The 14,110-nt window shown below is 41.5% G+C and overlaps 1 protein-coding gene across 1 annotated transcript in view; it reads right to left on the minus strand.

The window, feature by feature from the left end:
- Positions 1–12,771, minus strand: part of agap3 (ArfGAP with GTPase domain, ankyrin repeat and PH domain 3) — a gene marked incomplete at its 5' end in the record, with an annotated part of 48,164 nt that extends 35,393 nt beyond the window's left edge. Inside the window, 5 exons of the mRNA XM_010769683.1 lie at positions 743–914; positions 2,662–2,766; positions 7,214–7,297; positions 12,298–12,453; positions 12,644–12,771. Coding sequence (XP_010767985.1) covers positions 743–914; positions 2,662–2,766; positions 7,214–7,297; positions 12,298–12,453; positions 12,644–12,771 — 645 coding nt within the window. The remainder of the gene's footprint in view (positions 1–742; positions 915–2,661; positions 2,767–7,213; positions 7,298–12,297; positions 12,454–12,643) is intronic.
- Positions 12,772–14,110: the final 1,339 nt, after the last annotated feature.

Genomic DNA, 14,110 nt, shown 5'->3' on the forward strand with positions numbered 1-14,110 from the left:
GCTGTCGGGTGCTGACCAATCACGAAGCGTCATTTCTTGACTGGCAGCAAAAACAACCAATCACAGCAGTGCTTCTCTGGCTGGCTCTGTCCAATCACAAACAAGAAGTGTTTTCCCTAAAGGAATACCCTTTCCGTAAAAGTTGAAATGATGTAGTGTTTTTTGAAATGCTGTAGTGTTTTCTGAAATGCTGTAGTGTTTTCTGAAATGCTGTAGTGTTTTGTGAAATGTTGTTTTGACTTGCACTTCAGGGCCACCCTAGTTTTGGGTTGACGTTGTTTGTTTCCCACTTAAGAGCAGGGGCCTTGTATGTGCCCAACATTATGTTTCGGCTCACTACATAACGAACAGCTTGCAAACCAAAAGGAGGTATTTGCTGAATTTGACAAAAAGTGTGTTTGATAAGTCTTTGAGTGGATGCGCCTTCAAAGTGTTGTTTATGATACTAAACTTCATATGATTACGTTTCAATGTTTAATACAGAAGATTAAAAAGGTAGCACATAATCACCTTCAAGACATATTTAACTAATCTCCATTTCACAAATGTGTTCTGGCCATATCAAACATGTATTGGTTTGAATCGCAGAGTCCTGCTTTAAAACAGTATAGAAAAGAGGGATCATAATGCAGATGAATCACTCAATCAATGTATTTGAATCTATATCTAAAATATGAAAAATGCAAACGAAGCACAGTAACTTGTATCACTCTGGCCATATAATGAGGACAGGACGTGGTACCTGTGTTTCCGATGCCCAGCTGCAGGGTGCTGCGGTCCTTGGTCAGCCCGTTGGTTTTGGGACTAGCTGTCGGGGCGACGGTTGCCACGGCTCTGGGCGGTCGCTTCCCAGGAACCTTTACCGTTGTCCTCAGCAAGTCGATCTCTTTCCCATGCACATTCTGCATGTAGTCCTATAGAAAGTGCAAAAAAATAACATGACAGCTATTGTGGATGGACTGTGATCTAGTCAAGTAGGAGTCCAAATATTTCATACAATTCCCTCAATACAGGTAACTGATTATACACCGCAGACCAACGAGAATCTGGAATTATGGAAGAAAAACAGATTAAAAGACTATTCAATTTCCATCCCCATTAGTCACAACCCATCTCAGACCTTCCACTAAACGTGTGAGAGTGGAAAAATGATTGTAAAGCCATTATACATCACCTGTGCCCACGCCATCTCTCCAGATAGCGAGATGATAGGCTTAATGAATGCAAACAGTCTCATTCACTTTCAATTTGGGCATCTGATTTGGTTTAAAGCGACTACTACCCGAATGTGGGAAGCCAAGGTGAAAATCATTGGGCTCAGCAGAAAAAGACCCAAATAGAGGCGAGCTCGGCCTTTGCCGTCCCCCCACCGGCTCCTCTGCTTTATTACCGTGTCATAAAGCACTCATTTCTTTCCCAAGCCTCCTCGCTAATTACCCAGTGAGCGCTCTCATTTCATTTTATTGCTGGAATTAACAGCCAGATCGAAGCGTGCAAAGCTATTAAGATGTGTGATTAAGCCACATTCAATTAGTTTCAACAAACAATTTAATTGATGTAGCAGATAGAATTAACAGAAGGTGATTGTGTGGATGGCTTGGCTGACTGCGAAATTAAAGGTTCCCCTCTTCCACTCTCAGTCTGCCTCCCTCCCTCTTTCCTTCTCCCTCTCTCCTTTCCTCAATCTCTCTTCCCCTTTCTTACCCCGTCTCTGCTCCACTGCTCAAAATGAGCTCGAGCTGTTACGGCGCTAATGTAACTGTCTCCCTTATCTCACCTCCCTCTGTAAGTCAACAGATTCATAGATTCAAAGATTGCCCTGATGACCTGTAATAGCGGTAATGATCAAGAGATAGCCTGCTCAGTCAATTACATACATCACTGTAGCACTGCTCCACTCTACTAATAACTGCTTGTAAATTAAACCGCTAACACACTGTCAGTGCAACAAGGCCACACACAAGGTTCGCGTCTAACTGTTGGGCTTGTGTTCAAAGTTTGAGCAGTCTCATTAGACACAAGAGGTTGCAGACATCTCTCATCTTACCTCGCCAAATGATCTCCTAACATCTCAAACACAAGGCTGGAAGAATCAGGGAGGAAATGAAGGTGTTTTGGGGGAATAAAAAGACGAGAGTTTTCGGAGTGTGGCACCCGGGATCTGATCTGTCTGCTGCCAGCCAGCCGAGTGTTTAAGAGGTATTAGCGGCCCAGCAGGATTCTGACATAGATGGATGTGGGAGGCTGGTCAGGCTCTGCTGCCATGTGGTGAGAACCATTATAAATACAAGGCAGCGTGGAGTCTGGGCGCGGCGGGCACACACACCATGTCTCCATTAGACGGCACCGGGGAAGGGCATCCCAGTGGGGGACAGAGATGACCACTAGGACACACCGTTTCTTAATACTACGCTTAGAGTCACTGGGTTAGCTGTTACACAAGTCTCATGAGCCTATATGCTTGTAATCCCGCTCACTACGGAAAGGGTTGTAAATGTAATCCCATCAAGAGAATCATGCTCAGCAGCGGTTGAAAAACAGTCCCACATTAAAACCTCCAGCGGCACCCTCGAGTACAAACAGTAGTGTAACAAACACATAAAGCCGATTGGAAAAAGAAATGGGAAGTGAAGAAGAGAGGAGGGGGGGGTTCAGACTCACGTGTAAACTGGGGTGGTAAGTAAGGACGCCATTATCACACAGTGTGACATATTTCTTTTTCCATTCCTTGTTGAGGGATTTGCCACTTCGCTTCAGAAGGATTCCCTGTAAGACACGAGGCATCACGGTGAGCATATGCTCTTCACAAAGCAGCATGGTGGATAATATGAGCCATTATGGATGTTAAATACTATAAAGCAGCATTATTATTGTCATTTCAGATTCGTTATGGCAGATCTCTGTGTGGCAAGTCATAACGCAAACAAACATTTTAAGTGACAATTATGTAACAGTGTGGAAGTGATTATACATTTAAAACAACATGAAAACATAATAGTTCTATGTAATTAAATCCCTTAAACTTTCATTCTTCATTATAATTTGCTGGGTGGTTTAATGATATGTTAGTTTTTCCATTGTGATTATTCGACCTGCAAAGTTGGCCAGGTTCCTCTGGCACTGAGGCCTTTCAGAGGGAGAGACAATCCAATTTGCCAGACCTCCTCCCTGCATTCATACACATAACATGCTGAACTCTGGAAGACCTCTCAATCTGGGGATTAGGGAGTGTGATCTCCCCTCTTCAAAGCCCACTCAGCTCTTATTCTATTCTACTTTATCTTCTGGCGCCTTTTAGGGCATCAGATGGTTTCCTTATCTGCTGAGTAAATCCACTGGTAAACAATGCAGTTCCTCTGCTGGAGGTGGCCAAACGCTGCTGAGTGCAGGGGCCAGGAGGCTCTCTGGGGTTAAATAGTGAGGAGGGGCACGCTTAATTAGGGGATTAAGCCGGGGCAATGTTTGTGCTTTTACAGCCAGGGCCAGTGTGTGTGTGTGTGTGTGAGCTGAAGAGGGGGGGGGTAGAGGGGGTTGTATTTTGCTAGCCAGGCGCATCCTGCAGGCTTTAATCCTTATTAACACATCAGGGAGAGCTGACCCTCTGTGACCTAGGCACCAGGCTGTGTGCCGACAATCATCCTAATCCCAAACCTGATTCATCTGAGGGGGGGGGGAGAGAATTTATTCTTCTTAATATCTTATGAATACACTTGCCTGTTTAAAGATTCTCACTGGAGATACAAACAATTCTGTAAATCTACTCCACCAAATTCGCTCTTCTCAATTAAAGTCACTAGGTAACGGAGAATATTGTATTATTTTCTGATGTTTTCTACTCCTAAAATCTTATTTTGCCACGGGGAAAAGTTATTAAAGTTATAAAACTAAGACCACATCGAAAAAACAAACCAGCATTGCACAAAAGTTGCCTGTGTGTTGCTGACACGTTATAAATTCAACTGAATACGTCTTGTTTTGCATTGGAATAAAACAAAAAGTTAGACAACAATTTTGTCCTTATTTTCCTTATTTTATCTAAAAATATATATTAATATGTTGTAAATATTCCGTTTAAAAAGCAGAAAGCACAGAGCGCATTTAAATTACATATATATGCTACTTTATATATCCTTGGTTCTGATGATTTTTCAGAATGAAATATTGTGTCCCTAAATCGATAACTTGCCGACTGCCCACAATTCTAAACTTAATCAATAAAATGACTGTAAACACTTTTTAAACGACGCTCTAATCATACAAAGTAAATGATTCAGTCCCAGGGCCTCTGGCGACTCTATAATACATGTTTTACAAGCAAACATGTTGCTCATCTCGTGGCCTTACTGAAGCATTCATAAATCTATACATGCAATCAGTGCGGCGCTACATATATTTATCAGAGCTGTGTAGCAGATCAATAAAGATGCTTAGAAAATAATGTGAAAATCTTTACATGTGCAGACTAATTTCTCTGCTGTTTTATGTGAACAGCTGCTGTGGCACATCGTTCATAAAGCACGCCACTGTCAGTTGCCGGAAGACAAATTATTTGACATAATTTGTCATAATTGTTTAATTGTCTGCCGCATTTAGATTGAGCAGTGTGGTGGTTTGACATCAAATTGCAACATGTTTGGAGCCCTGTGCATTCATACAACACTGACACACACACACAAAGAGATGTGTGTTCAGGCTGTGCGACATAAGGAAACAGGCCGATCGTCAGAGGTGTCTCTGTGGCCACACAATTGTCATATCTACACAGAGGAGATAGTGTCTTTCCCTTCTTTTGTCAGAAGACCAGGAGAAAAGCTGCATCCTGCCACTGTGGCTGACTGATAGGACAGCCCTTTGTGACAGGGAACAGTGTGTGTGTGTGTGTGTGTGTGTGTGTGTGTGTGTGTGTGTGTGTGTGTGTGTGTGTGTGTGTGTCTGTGTGGTGCATGTGTGTTGTGTGGTGTGTTGCTTGTGTCGTTGGGGGGGGGGGGGGGGTCGGTGATGGGGCAAGAATGCACTCACTGCTGTTGGCGGCTCCTCAGCAGTGAGTGCATTGTTATCCTCACTCACTATTTTTATAGATAGGAGGAGCAGAGGGAAGAGATGGGGGGCTGTGTGTAATTTGGCTCGATGGGGTGAGTGGGGGGCAGTGGTAATTAAGCCCACATTGACACTTTGATCTCCTTGATTGTGCATTTGACTGGCCTGGAGATCAGCGAGTCACACGGCTAACCCCCTCCCTCCACATCTGTATAGCCAAAAAAGATCCTTTGTAGATAAAAGAGGGGGATGGCTCTTGTCAAAAGTTGCCATGAAACTCAGAGAAACTGGCCCCAGACTTTAGAGAGGACCCCCCCCCCTGTAATGTACTGGAGAAGAATGGGAGAGTTTACAGTAAAGATCGCTCAGAGGGGATTCTTTCTAATGTGTGAAAACCAAACTCTGCTCACCAGCACTCATCAGATTCCCCAGCTTCTGCAGGGAATTACACTAAGCTACAATAAAACCAAGAGCTTTACCCAGATAACATGTCAATTAAATGTGTGCAGAATAGCCACTATTAGGTTTTACATTTACAATTGTGTTTTTTTAAGGGGGTGATTTTAGTACTGCCTGTTCTCAGTCCCTTAACCAAATTAATCAACTAACAGTCAAATTGACTTAAACATGTGATTGTTAGTCGACTAAGAAATTCTCAAATGCATTTATTACCGATTTTAGCCATTGTTCAGGTTGTTGGGCACAAATAAAACCCCAATTTTAACATCTGCTGTGTTAATAAATATGACTGATGTAATCCTACATTTCTAAAAACATTTTATAACACTGTGAAGCTTTTGTATCTATTACAAGAACATCTAGTATCTGTGGCAGACAGACGGACCGATAGATATTGTATCTGTTAAACTGGTTTCTCCACAGCATTATTTTCTGATTGAGTGAGGGGGCTTGGAAGTGTCACCCAGCCATTATTTTTACCGCTGGACCAAAGCCTTGGCAATTTTCATCCGAAGGGAATGAGAAGGTCTGGCTCAACATTTTCAAAAATAGGACATTATCTTGTATCATTTGCAGGTAAAGAGGATAATATAATGATGCTGACCCATTTTCAACAGCCCTCATATAATCACAAGTGATTACTAATCAATGTGTCAATTACTTCTCCTTCGGTTGTAGACGGACCTTTAGAAAATGATCCTCACTCAGATATGTAATTTACTGCTCAGTACTAAACAGCGGGTCCTTTTAAACAACGCATGATCACATAAAAAATCATAAAGAAAAATATGATAAAAAACACTCACTATGGGAAAAAAACTTAGAAAAATAGAAACGGCAGTATGTGATCTGTAGTTTTTAAGCACAACGTTTCTGGTCATGAAAGTACCTCAAAAAACAAATAGTCAGAAACGAACACTAAAGAAAATTGTGTCTACTGGGATATCTAATCAGATTTTCAGATAATCCTAGCTGTCAAAGTCTATTATATGGATATGCATGAATGAACCTTTATGCAAAAATGCTACCCACGCACAATTATGAGCAATAAAAACAATTACATTTCCACTGGGAGCAAATGTTTTTCTATGAACCGGTGCATCCACGATTTGAATCTAAGATTATTATCCAAATTGATCACAGGATTGAAATAATCTTTCTCCAACTGAGTGACTGAGATTCATACATTTACACATCAGTACATCGTATTTTTCAAAAGGTTTTCTGAAGCTTTGTTATGCTTTTTTAAAACATTTTTGTAGACAGTGAATACAAAAAAAACCTTTATTTTAAGTCATTTGAGAAACACACACAATTCAATTTCATAATTTTCCCACAATTTACTGGGTAAAAATGCATTTATTGTGCCTTTAGAATTTCAAAAACAACTACTTCTTTTTTTAATCGCGATATGAAGAGGATTACCACAAATACCAATAACCTTTCTGATGTTATGTCTTACTGCTATGTCTTAACCTCCAGCCTTCTTTTCTCTTTCATTCAGCTACACTTGTACTTACGCTGAGTTATTTCTGATATGTTATATTACATCGCCATCTTGTGGTAAAAGCAAGACATGACAAGTACACACTGGTATACTAAATCCACTGTGATTTAAATCTGTAACACAGAACATCCACATTTAACAGACAACAAAGATCATACTTACCCAGGTCACTATAAGAAATGTAGGGTAGAAATGAGGAAAGTGTCTTACCTGTTTGATAGGTATGGCCCTTCCACTGCCTATGCTGTCTGTTTTACTGTCAACGCTCTTTGATTGTTCACTGGCTTTCCGTGACTGCAAGAAAACAAGAAAATCAGTCAGCAAACTGAAGCAACAGCAAACAGCAAAGCCTTGTGGGGTGTGAGGGGAGTTTTTGGGGAAAAGTTGTGTGTGTTGGGGTGTGTGTGTGGGGGAAAGAGAGAATGGGGGTCAGAAAGAGAAGTGAGGGTTTGTGTTTGGAGCATTGTGAAGAAACTCGACGTTGCAAAATAAAAGTCTCAAAAAGAAGCTCGAAATTAACAGACAAGCAGACCAGCGGAACAAACAGCAGTAACACCGACGTGCAAGTTTAAAATAAAATAATAAAGAGACCAAACCAAGACCACAATAGACACATCTCAACACAGAGGAGACCAAGGACGACCACACATTGAGTCATGACTCAGCCCTGAAACCCTTTGGGGATCCTTCCCTCTGTGAGAGACCCCGAGCGGGCCCTTAGCGGACCTGCAGACCCACTGCTGCTATACCAGTGTAGAGCCAGCAGGGACTTTAGCATAGTCGCTAATAAGGGCCTTTGTAGCATGATAAATACATTACATTTCACAACAGGTTAAAGGGAGAGAAGGGGAAAAAGGTTATTAAACAGGAGATGAAAATTAGAGTAGCTTCTGTCGACTTTTGACCTACAAAACCTGGTAGGACAAAATCATTTTGCAAATATTAAACAACATTACTGTCAGAAAAGTTAGAACATTTCAAGTTTCTGGTCATGCCTGTGAGAGGAAAAAGTGGTTAGACAGGAAATATAACTTTACATGAAAATAAATTTGAAAAAAAAATTCCCACCCCAAAACAAGTAGAGATGTGACACAGGTAGAGACAGACATGAGTGTGTATGGTCTCACTCAGAACATGAGAAATGTCCAGTCACCAATGGAGAAGAGGTAGAGTCTGAGTTCAAGTAAACCAACTCTGGTGTTTATATTTTTTCCAACATTTTATTTGTTTAATGATGACTTGTTTAGCTTCTATACAGACACCATACAAAGCAAGTCACAAATTCACTTCAAAATATTCAACAGATTGAGCCAAACATTGCAGTTCCCACAAAATATAGGATGAACAATAAAGGCATTATTTCATATACTCCTTATATGTATGTACTTTTTATAGAGTACCATTGTAAATAAAATACAATACAAGATATACAGCAGTCTATATTTTCGTCAATCCGTTCATGATAGAAAAGCGATTATGCAAGAGTTCATAATCTCTGTACCAAACCTAAACTGAGGAAAATAAATAAATGAATAAAAGACAATTGATTGTGCAAAAAATAACTTAAAATAAATAAAAGTAAAAACAAATGTTAAGTTTAACTACATTCATACAAGTCGGTGCAACCCAGTGTCATTTGTTGGCAACGTTCAGTATAATATCTCTGTAATACCTCAACACCCACACACTCTACGCTGATTTTTATGAAGGCCTTCATAAAATAACCCCAAACTACTCTAAAATACCTCTATGATAATACATTTATACCACATGTTTCAATTTCATTCATTACTCCCTGGAAAATAAGAAGGAATCAAATAAAACCAAACCAAATGAATGTAGGAAATTCGAAAAAGAAGAACAAAAAAAACAACTTGGCATGTCTAGTCCTTGAGTCCTCATTTATGGCGAAAGGCAGTGTGATGTGGTGTAAGGAAAGGTTGTGTCCATTGGGTGGCTGGATAACAGTTCCAAGAGTGACTTGACTGTCCAGCGTGTGTTTGTATGGCATGTCTGAAAGGGAGTGGGGGGGTAGGGGCGGGCAGGGCAGGGCATTTCCAGAAGAGTCCCTAGAGTCTGTCTCGCTTTGTGATATTTGACAGTCTACTTTGAGCGCGCTCGAATGAACTCGACTTGAGACGCAAAGTCCTATGGTTTCCGTTTAGTGCAAGTTCTGCGCATTACCCTGAATGCAATAAAGCACCGAGGGTAAAGCAGCGTCGAGCTGTAAGTCCTCAATAAATAATCTTCTCTCTATCGTGATTGGCAAAGCAGGGGGACTCTCTTTTTAAACGATCATGCTCTTCTAATTCGGAAGGAGTTGGAAAGCCCTTTATGTTGAAGAAAGGTTGGAAACAGAAGCACGAATCTGCAAATATTGAAAAACAGGGTCAAATGTTTTTTTTTTCTTTTCTTTGTTTAGTTTTGGTTATGGTTTTAAACGTGGAGATCCAGTAACATGTCAAGTGATTAAAAACATGGAATGGAAAACACCTAATGGCAGACATTAATACATGGATTAAATGAATAGGAATGGATGAGTGGTATGGGATTAAGTATAAAAAATGCCGTAGTATTCATCTAAATTCCTAAACAGTGTGCTTTTCAACACAAAAAGGGACAGACAGCCTGAGACGTCAGGAACAACAGATTACAAAACGGATCGTTTGGAGTTATTGACCATGGAAGCACTAGGAAAAAATATGTGTACTGTGCTGACACCTAGTGGCCGACGACAGTAATGGCAAAACTGGCTTGAAATGATTGCGGTTGGTGAAATTGATTTGTGACGGTGGTAAAAAGAAGAAGTGATAAAATGTTCTGTCGTATAGTTGTTTACTTACGTACGGCAAAAACAACATAATAAAAAAAAAAGGTATATATTTTTTTTTAAGGGGCTTTTCTAATGAATAAGTAAGTCTTAGATCAGATGTGTTGTAGTCAGATTAATGCTGGGCCAAAGACTGATCCCAAAAGTGATTATCTAACAGTTAACTCAATAAACTGCACATTGAAAGGGGACATTTTAAAAAGTCCCATTGCACAGCGGGATATTTTTTTATCTGATTATAAGTGAACAACATTAATTAACTGCAGCATTTTCTTCTCTAATCTGAGAACAAAATACCTTATATGTAATGGCTTGAGTAAAGTGAGTTTGATAAAGTGAGTCTGATATTGATCCGTCAAAGCTTGTCTACTGATGACATTAAGGCATATTTTCTTTCTGAATACTTCTCTTTAAACTCCCTAAAAATTAACATAAAATGAACTACTTACAAGAAACCATGACAGCTTTCTGAATGGCAGCCTGCTGTCTATCAGCGAGAGCAGAACTTTTATAGAACTTTGTAACACAGATGTCAATATATATATTTTTAAAACAGACAAAGCTAGGAAAGGGACATCCTCGATATTGTTGATGAAATATTTTCTCTTTCTGTTGTTTTGTAAAATGGCAAAAAAGGTTGGCACGGCAAGTCTTCGTCTCCTTAGCCCATCGCACTCTTCAAGTGTCACTGAAGAAATGTCGCCCTGTTAACTTCCCGTTCCCTCCTCCTCTGCTTCCTCCTCCTCATCATCATCATCATCATCATCATCATCTCCCTCCCCCTCCCTCCTCCCACCCCCGGCTTGCTGCTCCTCAGAAGGTCATGAGCTGAAACTCCCGCTCGGCTTGCCACTCCGGCACCCACACTGGGTAGGTGGCGTGCTTCGGTATCTCCATGACGCGGATGGGGAGAGGCTCATTTCTCTGGTGGACATGGTTACTCACTACCTAGCAGGGGGGGAAGGGAGACAACAAGGGGGAGCTAGCAAACAGCCTGTACTGCTCGGAGGCCACAAAGCCTGCGGCTCCCAAAGCAGCCGGGGTAACAGGGAGAAGGTAGGAGATATAGAAGAGGATATATATGATAGGATAGGAAGAGAAGGAAGGACAGAAGGAGGTATGAGGGAGGAGGGAGAGGGTCAGAGGGCAAACGGGTGAGGAGGAAGAAGACAGGTAGAGGAGAAGAGACATTTTAGAGGTGGGGAAGGGTATAGGGGAAGAGTTCAGAAATAAATAATCTCATATAGCCGGATCTCCGTCTTATAAATCAAACTAAATTGTGGGGGAAAATATTTAAATTGTGGGATAAAAACAGGGATACGTTATACTTTGGAAAAGCTGACTCAGGCATTCTGAAAACCCACATTGGCCTTTTGTTGGGAGGTAAAAACAGCCTCTGCAGGACTATTTCATTTGTGAAAAAAAAGAAGTAATTTTTAAAAAGGAAAAGAGTTCCTGAAGACCTCCTTGAACTCTCGGAGGCAGAGGGCTGGCCATGTGAGATTAGGAGAGTCTTAGCAGCGTAGAAGAGGCTGGAGTAGAAGGGCAGAGAGAGAGGAGGACAAGGGGGGGGCAGGCTGGGTAGAAGAAGGGGGCAGAGGCTACAAGTAAAAGACAAGCTTACGACAGCTAAGGAAATTTGAGTGGTTAGTGCACACATATGCTATTGGTTAGAGCGAAGGGCAAATACGACAGGACACGGGGTAGAGAGCAGGCAGACAGGGGGAGGGGGGCAGACAGGGAGGAGGGGGGGGGAGAGGGGGGCTGGTGGTGAATCTGGGAGGGCGAAATCGGATTTGGGCCAGGTTCGAAGTAAGTTGGGTGGAGATTGGGGAGTTTTTTTATTTTTTGTTATTTAGAATCAGGGAGATGGCTGGGTGAGCATTTCTGTCTGGAGTTGGGGCGCTGATCAGAGGTGGGGGGCGTGCGTTATTAGCAGCGTGTTAACAGGGCACTGGCTGGCTCTGACTTTTAGTTTAGTTTGGAGAAGTGGCGGTTTGTTGCTGCTGTCTCCTCCCAAAAGGGAAATCACTGCAAAGAAAGGATCTAGTAAAAAATAAGAGGGGGAGGGGGAGGGAGGTCAAACATTTAGAAAAGTGCAGAGGGCCTAGTTTGTTATGGGTGAGATGAAAGACTTAATCCATGGGCACTTACTACATCCAATTGGAAAAGAAAAAAGGACATGTAAAGAGTTGTTTTCCACAGTGCTTATCTTTAGTATTTGCTTTGAAAAGAAGGGTTTATACTTCTAGAGCATATTTGGGGATCTAATTTAATTTCTATTTCTCCTTTGCTCTTTGTGCTGTGTGAAAAAGACGCTTTCTTTGCCTGCATGGGAGGCAGGAGAGGTGGCTTTGATGCATTTGGAGCTACCCGTCTCCCTCTGGTGGACAAAGTGTGCTTGGCAGCATGCCTTCTAGTAGTGTGAGTGGGTGTTGCTTTGCATCAGCTGTCGCATACTTACTGTGAAAATGTTGGAGCGGCGCTTCGACTGCTTGCGGATGGGCGTGGGCGTGTTGGAGGAAGCGATGGTCTCAATGCGCATCTCCCGCTGACTTATGCTGGGGGTGGAGGGAACAGAGGAGGAGTAGTCGCTGAACGCACCCCCACCATTGGCCGCCTGGGGAACAAGAGATTAAGAGGAAACGACAGAAACAGAAGAAGGGAGGTAGGACGAGAGGGAAAGATGGAAAGTCAGAGAGTATTTATACTGAGGGACATTCTTTTTATTTTCCCACACAGATAAAAGACTATGAGAAGTGTTACACATACAGAAAAGAACAGTGTGCCGTCTGTGATGATTTGAATACCTGGTTGATGTGAACAGAGGGGATGGCTGCAGCGGGGACTGAAGAGTGGCTAGGAGAGTTGGGGAGAGATTTGCACGGACCAATAGAGAGCTGCTGCTTTTTCCTCATGGCCACAACCTTCTGGGCAACTGGAGAAGACAGACACAGGAACACTTTGTTCATTAATCCTGTCAAATGACTCCTGATATACATATTTTTTATTAAAAGGAATTCGGAGACATTTGGGTTTGAGACTTAACAAAAACAAAGAAACAAGATTCAAACATGTTCCTCAGTAGATAGTTACTACATTTCTACTTTCTGAGATTAACCCTACCACACTACTGAGAGATCAAATGACATTTTTAAATAAGAGACATCTGCTGAAAACACCAACAGAAACTATCTTCCTTTTAAAATGACTGTGGAAATAAAAATAAAAAGCACTCAAACTAAATGTGTTTGTCAGGGCTTTAAGCCTCAGTTAATCTCTCTCTTAATTGTTGTGACCAGCCTTTGTTTATTTCTGTTTTTTATCTTCTAGTCCCTTGTTTTCCTTTTTGTCGTCGTCCCCCGCCCACGGCCCCACATCCTATTGTAAAGCAACCAAGGGTTTCTTGAAAGGCGCCATATAAATCAAAGTTATTATTATTATTATTACTATTATTACTTGGATGATGACTTTTGTTTTCATGACAAATTCATTTGGAATATATAGGGGTGTTGTGATTAACCCTTACTGACGATAATCAGTTGATGTAGAGAAGGCACTAACTACAACACAAATGTACAAATATGTACTCTCAGTCAATTCAAACGTGATGTTTAGCCAGCATTTAAAAATGTAATTGGCAAAGTGTCATTCTCACCATGAAGAAAGTTAATTAAAGGAGACCTATCATGCTATATTTAAATGATATAGTGTATGACCAAACCTATATAAGGTATATTTATAGATTTTATTTTTCAAAATACAAAACAGATCATTTTTTAGCCATGCCTCGTTTCGCTCATTTTCGCTCTATTCCAAGCCTGTCTTTGAAAATTCTGAGCAGCAGCTGACCACGCCCCCCTGCAGAAGAGGGGGGCATGAGCCGGCGAGAGTCACCATGTTTGCTGTGATTACGAGTGTGGAATAAACATGTCATCTCAGAGCAATGCATGTGTTCAAGCATATTATCAATTTGATCCAGAAACTGACCCTGAAGCAGCGGAGGTTTTGGTGGAGGTGCATACATCTCGGTTGCAGCAGGACGTTTCTGAATGGTTAGTTGACAACATACTTGTCAACCCTCCGATTTTTGGGGGAGACTCCCGATTTCATTGCCCTCTCCCGGTTTCCTCCCGGGGTCATATTTCTCCCACATTTCTCCCAATTTCTGACAAAATCAGATTTACACACGACTGTTTCCACTCTGACTTTAATACAGCTACACCATTGTTTGGTTTCCATGGTAACACGTGTCTTTAGTAGCGCGCGCAACTCAA

This window comes from Notothenia coriiceps, unplaced genomic scaffold (genome assembly GCF_000735185.1).
Source record: "Notothenia coriiceps isolate Sejong01 unplaced genomic scaffold, NC01 NC01_scaffold00007588, whole genome shotgun sequence".
In the NCBI taxonomy this organism is placed as follows: Eukaryota; Metazoa; Chordata; class Actinopteri; order Perciformes; family Nototheniidae; genus Notothenia; species Notothenia coriiceps.